Source organism: Ascaphus truei, chromosome 4 (assembly GCF_040206685.1).
Source record: "Ascaphus truei isolate aAscTru1 chromosome 4, aAscTru1.hap1, whole genome shotgun sequence".
NCBI lineage: Eukaryota > Metazoa > Chordata > Amphibia > Anura > Ascaphidae > Ascaphus > Ascaphus truei.
The window spans coordinates 311,774,601-311,792,893 of NC_134486.1; the positions used below are offsets into that span (position 1 = coordinate 311,774,601).

Consider the following 18,293-nt stretch of genomic DNA (forward strand, 5'->3'; position numbering starts at 1 on the left):
ATGGGAGGGGGTGGTGGATGGCCCGATGGGAGGGGGTGGTGGATGGCCCGATGGGAGGGGGTGGTGGATGGCCCGATGCGAGGGGGGGCGGATGGCCCGATGGGAGGGGGGGTGACAGATGGCCCTGCAGGGGCCTGAGGCAGACAGGCGCGGAAGGGGCTGGCTGCCGGAAAAGGGAGGAGTGGAAGAGCTGACGAGGGAAAGTTGCTGAGAGGCGGGGGAGGAGCGAAGGCAGTGCTCAGAGAGCCGGAGGCGGGGTAATCTCCCCCAACAACATGAACCCGCCTCAGGCTTTTTTTTCCCTCCAGCGCGGGAAAAAAAGCATCGCGAGCGCGGGAAATTTAAAAAATACACGCGTGCTGCTTGGGCCAATATTTACTCGCCCGGGGGTTAAATCCACACGCCCCGGGCGTGTAAATGTATATAATTGTCGAACACTGGGCATAGACATTAAGAAGGGAAACTCTAACTCCTGCCAGAGACCCTTTCACTAACAGATATCTGCCCTCTGCATCTGGTCTAACCTCATCCACTGCAAATGGTGTATTGTTTTTAAACAAGATGGCTACTCCTCTTTTCTTTGTTTTAGAGGACGCAAAGTATGCTTGGGGATAAGTTTGCTTAAATGTGTTGGGGGGAGAGTTTGTATTGAAGTGTGTTTCTTGAAGGAACACTATGTCCCCCTTTGACTTTTTAAGCTCCTGAAGAGCCAATCTTCTTTTTTTGTTAGAGTTGAGGCCCTTTACGTTTAGTGATATTATTTTTATGGCTGATGTGTTAGCCATAGTCTAGTTCCCTTGACCTTAGTGGCCCATCTAGCCACTTTCCCACTGAGGTCAAGGTTCCTCTTATTTGGTAGTAATCTCCTAACCTTGCTTTGCATATCTGCATCGCTCGGGGGGGGGGGGGCGGTTAGGGGGATGAAAGGGGAGATAGAGAGAGGAGAGAAAAAGAGCGGGTTTTTTGGAAAAAAACAAACAAAATGGAAACCATGATCACCTGTGTGATCTGGATTTTGGACTTATTGCCCGTGTGGAGACGACCGTGAGCAAAGAGCACACTCGGCCCTCCGCGGTCGTGTCCCAAGCCCTCCACTAAATATTTATGTCTGTAACCTTTTTTCTTTCTCTTTTTTTTCCACCTCAATATCTATACTGTATGCTACTGTGTCCTACGGCACCTTAATCGACAGGCCGCCCTGTGGTTAGGGTCACAATCGGATAGTCACCCTCCTCTCCCTGTTGTAGGCCTACCTCTGGGGGTAGAAACAGATTCTGATATTAGGCCCGCATTTTGTTGTTCTACTGGTCTCTTACTGGCGCAAGGCTTGACTCAACCAGAGGGGTTAAATCTCGATGTGGGGGGAGAGGGGGTGGGAAGCTGCATGGGAGGAGGGTGGGAGATGGGGGGTGAGGGGGGGGGAAGCCGCGTGGGAGGAGGGGGGGAGATGGGGGGGGGAGACAGGGGGATGAGAAGGGGGGTGGAACGGGGGGGGGGGTTGGGGGGGAGTAAGATGGCTTGCTCTTGTCTGTTTGTTATCTGGTACATTTCAATTTGGACATACGTCCTCTGTTGCTTGTATTTCCGCTATATCATGTCTTTTGCTTCCATTTCTGTATAGATGTAAGGAATCCGCTCCGCGGTTTACTGGTTGCCTTACCTTGCAGACCGGTGCAGTTCTGGAACTCTTCACCTGATGTTACTGCAGCCTGGATTCTCTCACCAAAGCTATACTGCCACACACTCCCTCTCGTATCTACTGCAGCTGTGCAATCTATCACTGCAATCCAGCCTTGTATTCACTTATTGGAGCAGGACCGTCACACCCCCCGCCGGGGATTGGTCCGCTGGCCTTTAAGTACTATGTTCCCACAATGCTCCCTGCCGAGCATAGTCCTTACCGGATGTCACTACCTGTTCTGCCACAAGCTCCCGCTTGTTCTCCTGTGCTGAAGCGGAGGTTCCGCCCTGCGTCCTTCAGCTTCCTTCAAGCTCCCGCTTGTTCTCCTGTGCTGAAGCGGAGGTTCCGTCCTGCGTCCTTCAGCTTCCTTCAAGCTCCCGCTTGTTCTCCTGTGCTGAAGCGGAGGTTCCGCCCTGCGTCCTTCAGCTTCCTTCAAGCTCCCGCTTGTTCTCCTGTGCTGAAGCGGAGGTTCCGTCCTGCGTCCTTCAACTTCCTGTTCTCCTGTGCTGAAGTAGAGGTTTCGTCCCTGCGTCCTTCAGCCTCCTGGATTCCTGCACTGAAGCGGAGGTTTCCCTGTGTATCTACAGCTTCCTGGTGCCTACTCTTTCCCTAATCTAGAGAAGCTGTGTCCTGGTTCCTGCGCTGCAACAGAGGATTCCCTAGCCCGCTCAGGACTCTTGCTCTGTAGCACTGGTTTACCCGTGCAGCTAGGCGGTGTGTAATCTGGTCTGTCTTCCACCTCCTGAGACCAGTACCATGGGCCATGGTCGCCGCACGCGCAGAGGCCATCCCCGCGCTCCTAAGCTGAAGCGGGGCTTTCCTGACTCCCTGTTGCCGAACTCCTGCTTGGACAATGTTTATTCTGACGTCTCCTGTCCTGACCCTGGCTTGTACAACGACGATGCTGTCTTCTCCTATCCTGATCCTGCTACGTATGACTACGAACTGCGCAATCCGGATCAGCCTGCACGGTCTAAGGTCGGTGCTTTTCCAACCCCACCTCAGCCTCGCGGTCCGACCCAGGTTTGTGGCGAGCACAACCGTGACAATAGAGGGGGGGGGGCTGGGGCGTGAGATGAGGGGAATGAATTGGGACTGGAGTGGGAGGGGGAGATAGGGAAGGTGGGGTAGCAGGAATTATTTGATCCATAGACCTAGGTTCACCTATACATTTCGGGTGTGTGTGGGAGAAACTTAGCTTAACCAGTGGGGGAGAGGGGGGGGAAGGGAGGAGGGGAGGGAGAGGGGGGAGGGTACTGGGAGAGGGATAGGTAGTGAAGGGGGAATGGGATATTCTCATATGTTTGTTGAACACATACATTTCCTCAGTTACATTTCAGTTAAACCTGCAAGTACCTTCATATATTTTTTGCACCCGGGCTAATCCAAGTTAGGCAAGATCTTTTGCAACGACCGGGGGGAGTGGGGGGGAGGGGATCAGGAGGGAGGAGGGGATGGGGTCTACAGGAGAGTATAATTTCTATGTACCACATTCTTAATTTATCCAATACATTTCAATTGCCCCATCGGGAGGCAGCTAGCTTAGATTATTGGGGGGGAAAGGTGGGGGGGGCGGAAGGGGGGTGTAGTTCTGGTATATACATTATTAGTTAGCTCTAGTCTCTAAGGGGGACAAGTTAACAGAAATCATTGAAACCTATTAGGTATTGTCCCTTCTGTTAAATAGAGTCGAGCTCCCATTCCTTATGAAACAGTGCCCTCCTGTAGGCTTTTCTGGTAAATCTCTTCCTCCTATGTTTACCTTTACCATCAGATCTCTGCGTCTGTAGCTAGGCTCCGCCGGGTCTCCCCGCAGCTCCGTCCACCCGACCCCTCCTCCGCCCCCCTCGGGTAAGTTGATGGGACCGGGGGTGGCCCCAGCCTGGGGTTTCTTCCTCCTCATGCTCGGGCGGGGGGAGGGCAGGGACCAGCGAAGGCGGGTGAGACATGTGGGTGTCGGGTGCTTGCAGTGTGGGTGCTCGTCTGTGTGATAAGGGAGCAGGGGAGGTGAGGTGGTGGCGAGAAAGGGGGGGGAAGGGGGTGTTTCGAACGCCATGTAGGGGGTTTTGCAGGTAGGTTTAGTTTTTGGGTGGGGGTCTCGTCGGATGGTGTAGCTTAGTTGCACAGGAGAGAGGTGGGTGGGGTGAGGAGAGGGTTTTTTTCACAGTGTGAGAAGAGGGGGTGTCTCAGCCTTTCAGGGGGCATCTTGGTGATTTCTTTCCTGGATCTTTAGGGTCCTGGCGTCGCTTTGGTGGTTTTCTGCTGGGCCAGGCGTTCCGAAGATCTGGAGCCACGTTATCGCCGGGGCAGGTTCGTATCCTCTTCTTCTTCCTCTTGTCTCTGTCCTTGTCGGAGTCCCAGGAGACGCAGGAACCTGGGGGCTTCTTCTATGTGCAAGATCGTGAAGAACTTGCCTTTAGCGTGGACGCTGAGTTTAAATGGGAATCCCCATCGATAACGCACGCTGTGGTTTTGTAGGTGCTACGTCAGAGGCTTCAAGTCTTTTCGACGGAGAATAGTGGTCCTTGACAGGTCACTATAGATCTGGATCTGTTCTCCCTGGAATGCGATCTGGTTCATCTCTCTGCTTTTAGACAGGATTTTCTCTTTGGTGCCGTAAGAGTGGAAACGCGCGATTACATCTCTGCGCCTCTTTGGGTCCTCCTGCCTTGGGCCCAGGGCTCTATGAGCTCGGTCCAGCTCCATATCCTCTTTTTTCAACTCTGGCACCAGTGTTTGGAATAGGTCCTGTAGGTAGGGTGTGAGGGCCTCTGCTGGGACAGTTTCAGGGATGTTTCTGAACCTTAGGTTCTGGCGCCGGTCGCGGTTCTCTTGGTCTTCCTGACCATCTTTCAGCAGGGCAATTTCTTGGTTGAGCCTGTTGATTTCATCCTCTGCTGATGACTGTACTGCTTCGATCTCCTCCACCCTACCCTCCAGGGACTCTGTCCTCTGCGTTACTCCGTTGAGGTCTTGTTTTATTTTATTGATCGCTCTGTTAAGATCTTCGTTGAAGCCTTTCCTCAGCTTGGTGAACATCTGGTTCATATAGTCCTCGAGGAAGTCTTTAGTAATGAGGTGGCTTGCGTTTATCTGCTCCAGTAGTGGCTGCTCGCGGGCGGGAGCACTTGGGCGGGAGCACTTGCCCCGCTGGTGCCGGCGTCATCCTGGCTCTCCTCCTCCTGGTCTGCCTGGCGCTTCGACGGCGTAAAGTATGTCGAAACGCTTTGCGTGGGGGTTTTTTTCTGTTGTTTTGCCATCCTGTCCTCACGTTTCCCCAGCTTTTTTGGGTGTTTTTCGCTCTTTCTAGCTCCTTCTTAGTGGAGGGGGATCAGGAGCACCGCTTTAGGCTGGCATGTGCCATGACATCACCGGAAGTCTCCTCTCTATAGAACATTTTTAATGGGGCAAAGTCATTTAATCGTGTCAGTGTCTGCTGTGCCGCTCCTCTGCATGCGAGCCACTTTATTGCATCTATGCTTGGGTTTTCAGGGGTTATGCGGACATTGCCTAGTGGCCGGGGCATGTGTAACTGCTTTTGTTTTTTTATTCTCCTGCCTCAGCAGCCCCTGGGCTAGGATTAGGCTGATTTTCTATGTTGTGGTGTTTATTTATTTATGTTCCTGGGGGGAGATGTGCCTTTAAATCCAACCTGCTGTGGCCATCTTGGATTTGGCCGACACGCAGGCTGAAACGCAAGGAGTCAGACAGCTCCGGTTCAGGCAGCAGACTTGCTCAGGCCCCCTCCTCGCAGCGACGGTGCAGGCAGGTGGAAAGAAGCACAGGGAGGCAGGGGGGGATAGCAGGGAGGCGGGGGGGGGATAGCGGGGAGGCAGGGGGGGATAGCGGGAAGGCACGCTCTGAAGCACTCAGCTACAGCTCAATGGTGGCCATTTTAGTTAGCCTCCAGCTGCACCAGAGCCCCGCTCCACCACCGCAAGCCCCGCCGGTAGCTTCAGTCCCCTCCTCACAGTGGGGACGCCAGAAGGTGGGGGGGAGCGCAGGACCGCGGTGCAGGAAGGCACGCCATGACGGATCTCCGGCAGGGGGAATGTATGTCCGGTACTCGGCTCCCTCTCCCTCAAAGGGCAATGGTAGCCATTTTAGACCCAGGCGGGGGACAGACTGCAGCACTCGTGAGGAAGGGCGAATCGGTACAGGGGGACCGAGGCCCAGACGTGAGGATAGCCCGCATCTCCGCAGCCCCCGGGAGACCCGTAGGTGGAGGGGCGCCGAGTGACAGGGGGAGTGAAATTCGTACTGGGTGCAGGCCGCAGTACTCGGGAGGGAGGACACCCAGGGATAGGGAGACAAACTTGGTGGTTGACAGCTCTGCAGCACCCGAGAGACCCGTGGGAGGAAGGTTGCCCAGGCACGGGGAGAGAGATTTTCCTAATTTGGGTTGACAGGAGGAGGCTGACCAGGCTCCAATTTAATTGTTTGAAGGGGGGTCGGGGGGACAGATCCGCGTGTCAGCTCGCCTGTTTATTCTCCTAGGCCTCAGTTGGGAGGAGAGGGGCAGACTCCAACTCACATTTTTCAGCTCTCTTCCTATACACTTCTGCGCTGTGATACAGGCAGATATGTTGTACTTGGCCTCCATGTTTGGATGCCTGATTTCATGGCTTTATTGAATGTCTGATTATCTGTATGATACTGCAAGGCCTAGGTCTGCATGCGGCCACACCATCAAGGCCCCATAAGTGGGTAATTTCCACAAATATAGTCCGATTTGTACAAATCTCAGATTGTAGTGATCCCCAGCTCTACTACACTCTCTAACTGTGCTTTTTTTAGTAATTAGAGCAACGATGCCCTGTGATGGATAAAGCTTGTGGTTTTGCTATCCGGGAGCTTAAGTTCTACACGTCCTTCTTGCCTGAGCTCCAAGCCACGCCCCCCGTACAGTTTTATTTTTATTACGCAAATGCACTATTATCAGGTCTGGGTAATAGGGATTTTGCCCATTACTGTACTGTATATGTTTGGGGGAGGAGTGGTGGTGTTGGGGGGGGGGGGCAGAGAGGGTGGGTAGTAGTGTGCCCATTCATTGCTATTGGGGTTATCAATGCTCCTCGATAAATCCCTTTGCCCGGTTACCACTGGGTGACAGGATTTAGCACGCTTGTGATGTGCTTGCAAGAAAGCAAAAAAAACTCCCCCTCTCCTGATTGGCTGCCTGTGCTGTCACTCTGCCAAGATTTTTTTTTTTTTAACCCGCAGCAAGCTCTAAACGAGCTTGCAAAGCAATGCCCGCCTCTTCCTGCATGGAGCAAGTGGTAAGTCTTGCTCCATGCCTCCCTTGCCTTGCCATCCCCTCCCTGCTCCGATCCCACCCCTGCTCCGATCCCCCACCCCCGTGCTCCGATCCCCCCCTCCCCCTGCTCCGATTCCCCCGGCACCGATTCCCTCCCCCCTGGCGCACGTCCAGAGCAGCAGCAGCAGCCGCTGGAGTAGGAGGCAAAGTAGTAGTAGGGGAAGATGGCGGCCATCGAGGAGGTGATGAAGGACCTGAGTATCAGCAGGGCAGCGCGTGTAAGCAGCACTCTGGGGGGGGGATAAGAGGAGTGGGGCTTGGGGGGGTATAAGAGGAGTGGGGCTTGGGGGGGGTGGGTATAAGAGGAGTGGGGCTTGGAGGAGGGGGTATAAGAGGAGTAGGGCTTGGGGGGGGGAGGGGGTATAAGAGGAGTAGGGCTTGGGGGGGGGGGTATAAGAGGAGTGGGGCTTGGGGGGGAGGGGGTATAAGAGGAGTGGGGATTGGGGGATGGAAGAGCGAGTCTGCGGAGGGAGAGACACCTCACTACCAACTCTCCTCCTCCTCCCCAGCTGCTGCTCTGCAGTGTAAGAGGAGAGGGAGCCACGCAGGGCCCTGACAGGGGAAGAGCAGGAGGGCCCTGGGACACCACCAGGCCTGTCAGTCACTGAGTGACACCTAATCCCAGCATCATTGGTCTCCTTGACTTCAATATATGTTGTAAGATTAACTTTTGCAGACACCCCCCCCCCCCACCCAATGATCTGTACCCCATAAAATGACTCAGTGTGATCTAAGCTGTCAGACCGTCACTCATGCTGCCTCAAGTTGTCACTTCTTGCAGCTGATTGTCATTTTTGTTTAGCATCATTGGTGATGGATTTCGGTGCAGGTAGTATTTGGAGTAATTGTATTCAATTTGCAATTTTTTACTTCAGGAAGACTAAGTCGCACTCACTCGGTGCATTGAACTTGACAGCCGTGTCCGCGGTCCTATCAAGTGTCACTCACTTTAACTGAGTGCCACTCAAGTTTAACACTTGTCTTTGGAGCCTTCAGTAGGATTTTGCTTGAGTGTCTGAGAGTGTGTGTGTCTGAGAGTGTGTGTGTCTGAGAGTGTGTGTGTCCGAGAGTGTGTGTGTCCGAGAGTGTGTGTGTCCGAGAGAGAGTGTGTCCGAGAGAGAGTGTGTCCGAGAGAGAGTGTGTCCGAGAGAGAGAGTGTGTGTCCGAGAGAGAGAGTGTGTCTGAGAGAGAGAGTGTGTCTGAGAGAGAGTGTGTCCGAGAGAGAGTGTGTCCGAGAGAGAGAGAGTGTGTCCGAGAGAGAGAGAGTGTGTCCGAGAGCGAGAGTGTGTCCGAGAGAGAGAGTGTGTCCGAGAGAGAGAGAGAGAGTGGGTCCGAGAGTCTGATTTTCTCCCCATCCCCCCTACTCCGATTTCTCCGTGTGTGTGTGTGTGTGTGTGTGTGTGTGTGTGTGTGTGTGTGTATATACAGACACCAACCCACAGTCAGTCATAGTCACCCACCATCCAAGAGTCAGTCAGTCACCCAAAGAGAAGCAGTTCCAGCCATCACATTAGGGGTGAGTTAATTAAATGTTTGACCAAATATAGCAGGCTAATTTTTAAGTTGATAATTTTGTATGGCCCTCGAATGATTTTATAAATATCAAAATGGCCCTTGGCAGAAAAAAGGTTCCCCACCCCTGCGCTAAGGTAATGACAGGGTTAACTCCTCCCGCAACCTTCCCGGCATGAAGGTAGCCGCTAAGGTAATGAAGCTGTTTTTATTTTATTTTAATAACACAGTATTGAAGCAGGGGGTCTCCAGAGCTGAACCGCATTCATTTCAGCCTCGGGACACCCTGCATCCTGAGTTACAGGACCCCGTATGGGATGCCGGTATCTCCCTGCATTGTTTCAATCTCCCTGCATTGTTTCAATCTCCCGCGTCACGTGACCGGGACATAAAAAAAATGTATGGAGATACCGGCATCTGTATCTCGGGAAGCAGGGGGTCACGACGCTAAAATTAAATGTGGTTCAGCTACGTAGATTCCCTGCTTCAATACTGTGTTATTAAAATAAAATGAAAACAGTGTGATTGCCTGTAAGAGCTGTGCAGGGAGATGCAGTTCTCTATGTGCAGCTCTTACAGACTGCAGGCAGATCGCAGGGGCAGAACTTAGAAAAAGACACAGCTAAAGACACTGCTAACCCGAGCGGTTGGGCATTTTCCTACCTCACGGTTTCTGACTTGTGATAACACTTTCTTAATACCGTGAAAACACAAATGTAGACCGTTGGGTAGGCTCATGCCAAAACGTTCGATTTGGCAGTGATAACATCGAAGCTACTAGAATAGGCACCTGAATGTGGGACTGCTCGGCAATTAAATGTTTCGTATTACCTAAGCCCAGTCCTGTCCCTGTTAAGAGGGCCAATAAAGATCAGGAGGAAGCCTGCTCAAACTCATCTTCAGCAGTTAGTTATCACACAAAGGGAAAAAAACACCGTCCCATGTCTCAGTTAAACAGGTTTCTAACAACTTTGGTTAAAAAATTATTTAATATTACATGAAGGTATAAAAACATATTGATCACCCCCATTTCCCTCATTAAATATTATCACTGCTCCTGGTTGGCACGTGACGCCATCACCGGCATCCTCCCATCGACCGTGCTGATTGGTCCACTTCTGATCGTGTAATCGCGCGACATTTCAGGGGTGTGACGTCATTCACAACGGGAGGATACCATGATGACGCCACACGCCAACCAGGAGCGCGAAGATCGGGAGGATGCCGCGATGACGTTATGCGCCAATCACAAGATGGCCAGATCATCCGACGAACACGGAGGACACCTGGAGGCTTATCTGGAATGAGGGACACCTGGGGACTTTTGGGGTTATAAGTAAGAGACACATGGGGGGTGGGGTGTTATGTCAGCTATACTTGAAAAAGGCAGTTGTATCTGCCGAAACGTTGGAATATTGGCTGAATAAAATAGTTTTGCAGAAATCCGTAGTGCCCTGCTTCCAACTTGGTTTGCCATTCGAGGAAAGTTATTGCTTTTATAGCATGGCAGTGGTTCATCAAGTCCAGCCCTCTGTGAGTTTCAGACATGATATTTCCAAACTTCGGACATGGTTCAACCCAAGCAGTCACATGACCAGAGTACCAGAGTACCATGGTAATACTACGGCAAAAATGTTAAGCTACTTCCATGTCCCCTAGAGGTTAATTCAATAAGCTCAGACCCAGAATGCCCATTCAAGTCAATGGGAGTTTTTGGCTGATCACAGTGCGATCGGTCGCTTCAGCGCTTAGTTATTAAGCCATTTAAAGTGCTGGGTGACTTACAGTATGTGTCATTGAACCACAGGTATTAGAAAAGTGTTTGACTTACAGTCACAGTTTTCAACTCCACGGCATTCTTCCACTCGGAGAACACATTTGGTTTCTATGCCAGGACACCCATTTACAAGTAGAATCTCTCGAAATCCAATGCCTTAGAAAGTGAAGAAAGAAAAAACACATATGAAAATAAGCCTTTGGAGGATGGAGACTATTACCCAACCTAAACACATGGTTTACAGAATATCATTCATAGAAGAATTTTCTCAAAATCGTTATGAAAAATGAGGAAGCCATAAAAGGAGCCATTAGGAACAATATCACCTCGTTCATTAAAACTAAAGACACACAATGACCAATGGCCTGAAATTTAAGAAAATTAGTTTAAAACCATATTGCATCCATACACACAAGGAAAAATCTAGATACTGTAGGCCTATTTCAAGAATTCAATTGGTTAAGCTTATTTGCAGATGACGTCTGCCCCTTCTGCCTCGTGTGTCCTATGTTTTCTGTTACATGACTGTCCTGTTATAGGGGTGCTTCAGCAACTGAGCACTATTAGGGGTGCCCAGTGGAAAAAAAGTTGAAAACCACGGACTTAAGGTATACAAATGAATGTCGTTGTTAAATTATGCAAACTGTTATATGTAAAACTTGCATCTGTGTTTTAATCCTTGTTGCCACATGACAATGAGGAACTTGAAGTGGTTTACACAAAAAAAAGGCTGTGCATGAACTACAAAGCCTCAAACAAAAATGCATTTCTTTGGGGCAGTTTTACATTTGACACAGTGTAAAATGTATCCATACAAAGATTGTTACACAGTTATTGTAAACATGCTCACAACTGCTGCCTCACATTGGCTGCAGGTCCTGCTGTTTGATTTCTCTACTATCAAGTTATTTCTTGTAACAGGGGGGGGAGGTCTGCTGGGGTTGGTGTCCCGGGCCCGGTGAGTGACCGTGCCAGTGTTTAAAAAAAAAATAACAAATCCCCATGCGCATGCACACAGCAGATGTCTCGGTGCGCATGGGCAGGGTGTCTGGCATTGTTCCTCCCACCCCGAGCAGCAGCAGTCACGTGGACCCGCTCCCCCCACGTCAGCCTCCTGGGGCAGCAGCAGAGGGGACCAGGGGCAACTAGATGCTGCCCCGGGGGGGAGGGGAAAGAGAGAGAGGAAATCTAAATTCTGCCGGAAGCAGGGGGGGGGGGAGAGAAGAGGAAAACTAGATGCTGCCGGGGAGGGGGGGGAGGAAACCTAGATACTGCCGGGGAATCAGCCCGCCGGTCTCCCCACCCACCCCACCCCCCCCCCCCCAGCCTATCTCCCATGCCCACCTCCCGCCCCGGACAGCAGCCATGGGGATCGGGGGCAGGGGGGGAAGTGAGGCAAGGAAGCAGCACCTACCCGGTCAAGGTCAGTCACCCACCCAGTCATCCACCCAAGCAGTCAGTCACCCACCCACCCACATGCCTTCCATCTCCCCTCCAAAACTAGCCCCACCGCCTGCCAATTGAACCCCCCCCCCCTCCCCTCCGGCCGGCTGAAGGCAGGTCCTGCTGTCTAATTTCTCTACTATCTTATCTTAAGTTATTTCTGTACCCAGGCACGCAAACAGGATGGTCTGCAGGGGTTGGCGTCCCTGGCCCAGTGGTGGGGGGGGAGGGGTGGCGCCTGATCCTTTCATTTGTCCTGGGCCCCATGATTTCTGTTGGTGGCCCCATCTGTATCTTTAATGCTCAGAAACAGACTGGAGTTGTAATGTAAATCAAACAGTACTGACAGAGTAAGTGTGTGGTTCGGAAATCTAACTAAGAAGTAATTTGTTGGAGTAAATACTCAACGTCACTAACATGCTTAATTAAGAGAGTGGTTCTTCAAATGGAATTGAAAGGTGGGATGAGAAGGTTCTCATAGTTAAGGTGGGATTTCTGTGTATGAGAGAAGTATAGGAAAGTAGGGTAGACAGAATACAGCATTGAGCAGAGCACAAGGGGTAAGCATAAGCATAGCAATAAGAGATTATTTTTCATATTACACCAGATACCCTTGATGCACTAAGCAACATTTACTACGGAAAAAATACAGGTACACTGACATTATATATTTTTGTTTTAAAAGACATCTTGCATATAGGTTACATGTTGCAAATGAATAAAATCTGATCTTCAAAATATTATGTTTTATTCTTCCATGATTTGTGTAAGGATATTCATCTTTATTAGTATTGAACTGAAATTCATATGTCGAATGACAAGCATACTATTCACACATTTGCGTTTATAAATGACAACACAATTTCAACCAATAAAGCTGTTATTTTATCATTTGAATATACATAATTTATGTAGAGAAGCATAATATATGGCTCAACTGTGATTAATGCACAGTACATACAAATGTGTAATCAATCAATACTAATTTATTTACTAAATATATATTTTTAACTACTGTACTTAATTTACTGGAATATATGTTCATGTTGAAGATCCAAAATTAAAGTTACAATAATCTTTGCTACAGAGTAAGCTTGGGTAGAAAATGTAACACGTGTGTAGCCCCCTACTGTGGCTACCTCTTTTCTTTGGCCCCAGTAGTGTAAGTCTTGATAGGAACAGGCAGTGTTGGGTTAACTGTGAAAAGAAAAAAAATCAAGGCGCTAATGTGTTAACCCTAAAATATATTGGTGTCATATGTGTATACTTAGCTGCCCAAGTGAAAATTGGGCACTCTCACTTCCCCAAATTAAAATTTACAAGAGAAAAAGAAAATACACTAAGGCGCATAAATATAGTACAGTACTGATGATATTATATGACTAATGGTGGCCAAGTTTCCCACAGACACGACAATGTAACAATAAAAAGATAGAATTTATTAAAACACAAAAATAAAATAATAAAATATGCAATCAAAAAACAAAAGATCCTATTAAAGAATCTAACTAAGCATATAGACCCCTTAGTTTGATTAAGCTTAATCAACCCTTGTTGTGTGTACACACTCTACAAAAAACATAAACAATATATCCCAAAATTAGGACTTATCTGATACAATACTATAACCACAAGGGTAATTGGTAGAATGTCCTGAAATTCCATGATGTCAAGACAAAGGTATCACAATTGGAAAATATGAATCTGATTTCCTCTTTGTAGTATGATTAATTGTATAGATGATAAAGTATACTTGTACACTAAATGGTATACGCAGTGGTGGTCTTTTTGAAAGAACTTAATCTGTTCCTTTTTAAAAACGGAGATGTGCTGCTTATTTGTAAAGCCGGATTCCTCTTCGTTTGTCTGTGTGTGTGGGCAGTTTTTACACTGGGCTGTTTGTAATTTCTCGTGGATAGTCTCTCTTGTGTGAAGATGTTTTTTGTAATAAAAATATGTTGACTTAGAAGTGATGGTGCCGGTAATGCTATTACAATTCTACTTACGGAGAAGTTCTACGTTTTGTGCTCTTATCACTCACCACCCAGCTGGGCTTGAGATCTGTTCACTGCACCTGTATGGAAGTCTTACCGCTCTCCGTGTCTGTTTGGTTACCTCTTCCGGCACACGATGTTTCACAGAATCTCCAACTCTCACCAAGATCTCCTATCCTCCAGCATATAGCCCACACTGCATCCACGACAAACTCTGCCTGTAGCTGTCCTCCATGTCCGAATCCAACACAACTCCGCCACACAAACTCATTGCGCGTCTCCTCCACCGCTTCAACTTTAGCACCAAAATCAGATGAGAGGCAGGAGGTGTGTGTAGGTGTACACACTACGGGTGCTTGCAAATCTTAGGGGTCCCACCCTACGCGTTTCACCAAATTCAGGCTTCCTCAGGGGTTAATTGTTGCTGTTGTTGGCACCCTTGTATAGTGCTGGCATAAGAAGATTTTCATTGGTTGGCCATAGACATTATTTGCGACTTAATTACCAGTCTGTACACACGTAGTATCAGTCATTTTTAGCATAGGGATTAAATATGTGTGTAAGAAATATATTCGTATATTATCAATCTGCTAAGACACTTGTTTTCTTTACTTATACAAGCAAATACAAAAATTGACAGTAGGTTTGCATTAATTGATTGTCCATGACTAAGTTAGTAATATGTATGACATATAAAGTAACCGTCATTTTTAGCATAAAGAAATTAAATATATGTGTGTAAACAACATATTCTTGTATTATCAGCTTGCTAAGACAATTATTTCTGTTTCTAATACAGATAAAAGCAGCATAGAGGTAATAGGTGATGGGTTATACATAATAATATTTTATTTACAGCTAGTGCAATAGCAATTTCAAACATAAGTCCTGGATCATAAATTAAGTGTGAAATATGCACTTGTCATCTAACGTAATGATTAATTGTAATTAGTTTTTTTTGCACCTTATAGATTTTCTCCCCCAACTAAAATGCATATGATTCTCCATTAATATGAATTGTTCTTAAAGAGATATATATATATATAGATAGATTATATATATATATATATATATATAGAGAGAGAGAGAGAGAGAGAAAGATATATATATATACACTGGCGACACACTTTATTCGAGCTCGGCTAGTCCCACGAATTCGGGTATACCCGGGTGTATTGAGGTTTATGATTGTTTTCTGCCCGAGTGCATTGGGTTATTTTCCAGGCAGGGATTGAAGCATTTTATTCCCGCTGGCTGCAATACTGCACAGTATATATATATATATATATATACTGCATTACAATTCATGAATTTATGCCATCTGGTAGACACGCGAAGCATTGCAGCCTATTAAATCCTAATCATTATAGTTTAACAGATCAGCCGCCCGTCAGCCAGGCATGAACCCAGGCTGGGAAGGCAAACGCAACGGGGCTTGTCAGAGGTGAGGAGCGGCGCATTCCAGGTATCTGCCAGGTACATACCGGGTATTTGCTCGAATAAAGTGTGTCGGTGCAGTAGATATAGACACCGTCATGTGAAAAAGAAAGTACACCCTCTTTGAATTCTATGGTTTTACATACTAGGACATAATAACAATCATCTGTTCCTTAGCAGGTCTTAAAAATAGGTAAATACAATCTCCGATGAACAACACATGACATATTACACTGTCATGATTTATTTAACAAAAATAAAGCCAAAATAGAGAAACCAATGTGTGAAAAACTAAGTATACCTTATGATTCAATAGCTTGTAGAACCACCTTTAGCAGTAATAACTTGAAGTAATAGTTTTCTGTATGACTTTATCAGTCTCTCACATCGTTGTGGAGGAATTTTGGCCCACTCTTCTTTACAACGTTGCTTCAGTTCATTGAGGTTTGCGGGCATTTGTTTATGCACAGCTCTCTTAAGGTCCAGCCACAGCATTTCAATTGGGTTGAGGTCTGAACTTTGACTGGGCCATTGCAACACCTTGATTCTTTTCTTTTTCAGCCATTCTGTTGTAGATTTGCTGGTGTGCTTGGGATCATTGTCCTGTTGCATGATCCAATTTTGGCCAACCTTTAGCCGTCGGACAGATGGCCTCACATTTGACACTAGAATACTTTGGTATACAGAGGAGTTCATGGTCGACTCAATGACTGCAAGGTTCCCAGGTCCTGTGGCTGCAAAAACACGCCCAAATCATCACCCCTCCACCACTGTGCTTGACAGTTGGTATGACGTGTTTGTGCCGATATGCTGTGTTTGGTTTTCGCCAAACGTGGCGCTGTGCATTATGGCCAAACATCTCCACTTTGGTCTTGTCTTTCCAAAGGACATTGTTCTAGAAGTCGCCTGCGGAACATGTGCACAAGGCAAACAAGGCATGCAAAAGCACAATATTACTCTGACAATCTCCACTAGAACACATCAAACCCAGCTAACTTCTGGAAGGTTATCAAAAACATATTCCAGCCTTCTAACCATCAACAGCCAAGTAACATCACTAGGGGCGATATTACTCTGACAAACCCCACCGACATTGCAATGCATTCAATGATTACTTTGTGGGGTGTGCTACTAACTTATTAGCGAAACGCAGCCCAAACCACAAACCTGAATCTCATTCTGGGAGTACCCCTATAGTCCCACCCCCTCCCAACACTGCCCACAATTTTCAATTTGGCACAGTATCCGAAGAGGAGATTACACAAGCGCTTCTCAAATTAAAATTAAGCAGCCAATGTGGACCTGACTTACTACAATCTAGGTTCCTAAGACTTGGTGCCCCAGCAATTGCCAAACCAATTGCTTCCATAGTCAACTCTATCCTGTCTGCAGGCCATATCCCTAAGACCTGGAAAGCTGCCAGAGTTATCCCAATCTTCAAAAGTGGGGACAAAAACACTGTCTCAAACTACAGACCAATCTCCCTTCTCCCAATCCTATCCAAAGTCATGGGAAAATGTGTCCACTTCCAATTAAGCGATTACTATAACAAGACAAATTTCCCTAGCCAATTTCAATCTGGCTTTCGCCCCAAACACTCTACCGTAACTACCCTGCTAAAAGTTTGCAATGAAATCCAGTGTGGAATGGAATGGGGTCAACTCACTGGTGCAGTATTCCTAGATTTTGCTATGGCTTTTGATACTGTTGATCATGCTATCCTGCTTAACAAACTCCAGAGCTCCAGAGCAAACTCCAGAGCATGCTTTAAACTGGTTTCAGTCCTACCTATCAGGTAGATCCCAACATGTGTCCATCTCTGGCTCTAACTCTAACCCCCTGGATATCACCTGTGGCGTCCCGCAAGGCTCTGTCCTGGGGCCCCTACTCTTCTGTGTTCATCAATGATCTCCCCACAGCTTGTCAGGAAGCCTCAATACACATGTATGCAGATGACACAATCCTATATGCAGCCATAGCCTCTCTGACCTTCAACACATACTTCAGTCTGACTTTTTGAGACTCGAAAACTGGATTTCCCAAAACAAACTGTTTTTAAACACTGACAAGACTGTAAAAATTGTATTTGGGACCAAGACTAAATTTTTAAAGCTTCCAGCGACTGAGCTCCACATTAGAACCAACACTAACACCACCCTAACTCCTGTCACTAGTTTTAAATACCTGGGCATATGGCTTGACTCCCACTTAACATTCGGGATGCACATTGATACCCTGACAACCAAGACCTATGCCAAACTAGGGGTACTTTACAGGAACAAATCCTCCCTAAGACTCCTGGTCAGAAAGCGTATTGCACAGCAGATGCTAATGCCAATTATTGACTATGGAGACATAGTATATGGCTCGGCAACTCAATCCCACCTTAGCAAACTCGACACCCTTTACAATTCAATTTGTCGTTTTGTTCTCCAATGCAACTATAACACACATCACTGCGAAATGCTCAAAGAACTAGATTGGTCATCACTCGAGTCTAGGCGCAAAGTTCACCTTTCCTGTCTTGCCTTCAAATTCTTTATGGGCAACCTACCCAGCTATCTGAACAAGATCCTCACCCCTACCACATGCAGCACCTATCACCTGAGATCAGACTCCAAAAGACTGTTCATGGTCCCAAGGCTCAACAAAGTATCCGTCCGCTCCTCCTCTTACCGTGCACCCCAAAACTGGAACAACCTAACAGAGTCTCTTACATCCACCACCAGTTTAAGTTCTTTCAAATCTAAGGCTGTCACACATTTTAATCTGGTCTGTAACTGTTTCATACGCCCATAATATATATTATCTTGAACTGTGCACGCAATGTCTTGTATATAATATATACCCTGCTCATTTATGTAACCGTATTTGTAAACATGTATTTGTCATCATAACTCTGTGCCCAGGACATACTTGAAAACGAGAGGTAACTCTCCATGTATTACTTCCTGGTAAAATATTTTATAAATAAATTGTGATTTGTTCAGGTGCAACTTTGCAAACCTAAGCTGTGCTGCCATGTTTTTTTTAGAGGGAAGAGGCTTTCTCCTGGCAACCCTTTCAAACAAACCATACTTGTTCAGTCTTTTTCTAATTGTACTGTCATGAACTTTAACATTTAACATGCTA

At 47.5% G+C, this 18,293-nt stretch overlaps 1 protein-coding gene across 2 annotated transcripts in view; it reads right to left on the reverse strand.

The window, feature by feature from the left end:
* Positions 1 to 18,293, reverse strand: part of SPACA1 (sperm acrosome associated 1) — a 205,553-nt gene that overhangs the window by 124,450 nt on the left and 62,810 nt on the right. For both annotated transcript variants that reach the window (XM_075594813.1, XM_075594814.1), the window contains exon 3: positions 10,342 to 10,443. In XM_075594813.1, the coding sequence (XP_075450928.1) occupies positions 10,342 to 10,443 (102 nt within the window). The remainder of the gene's footprint in view (positions 1 to 10,341; positions 10,444 to 18,293) is intronic.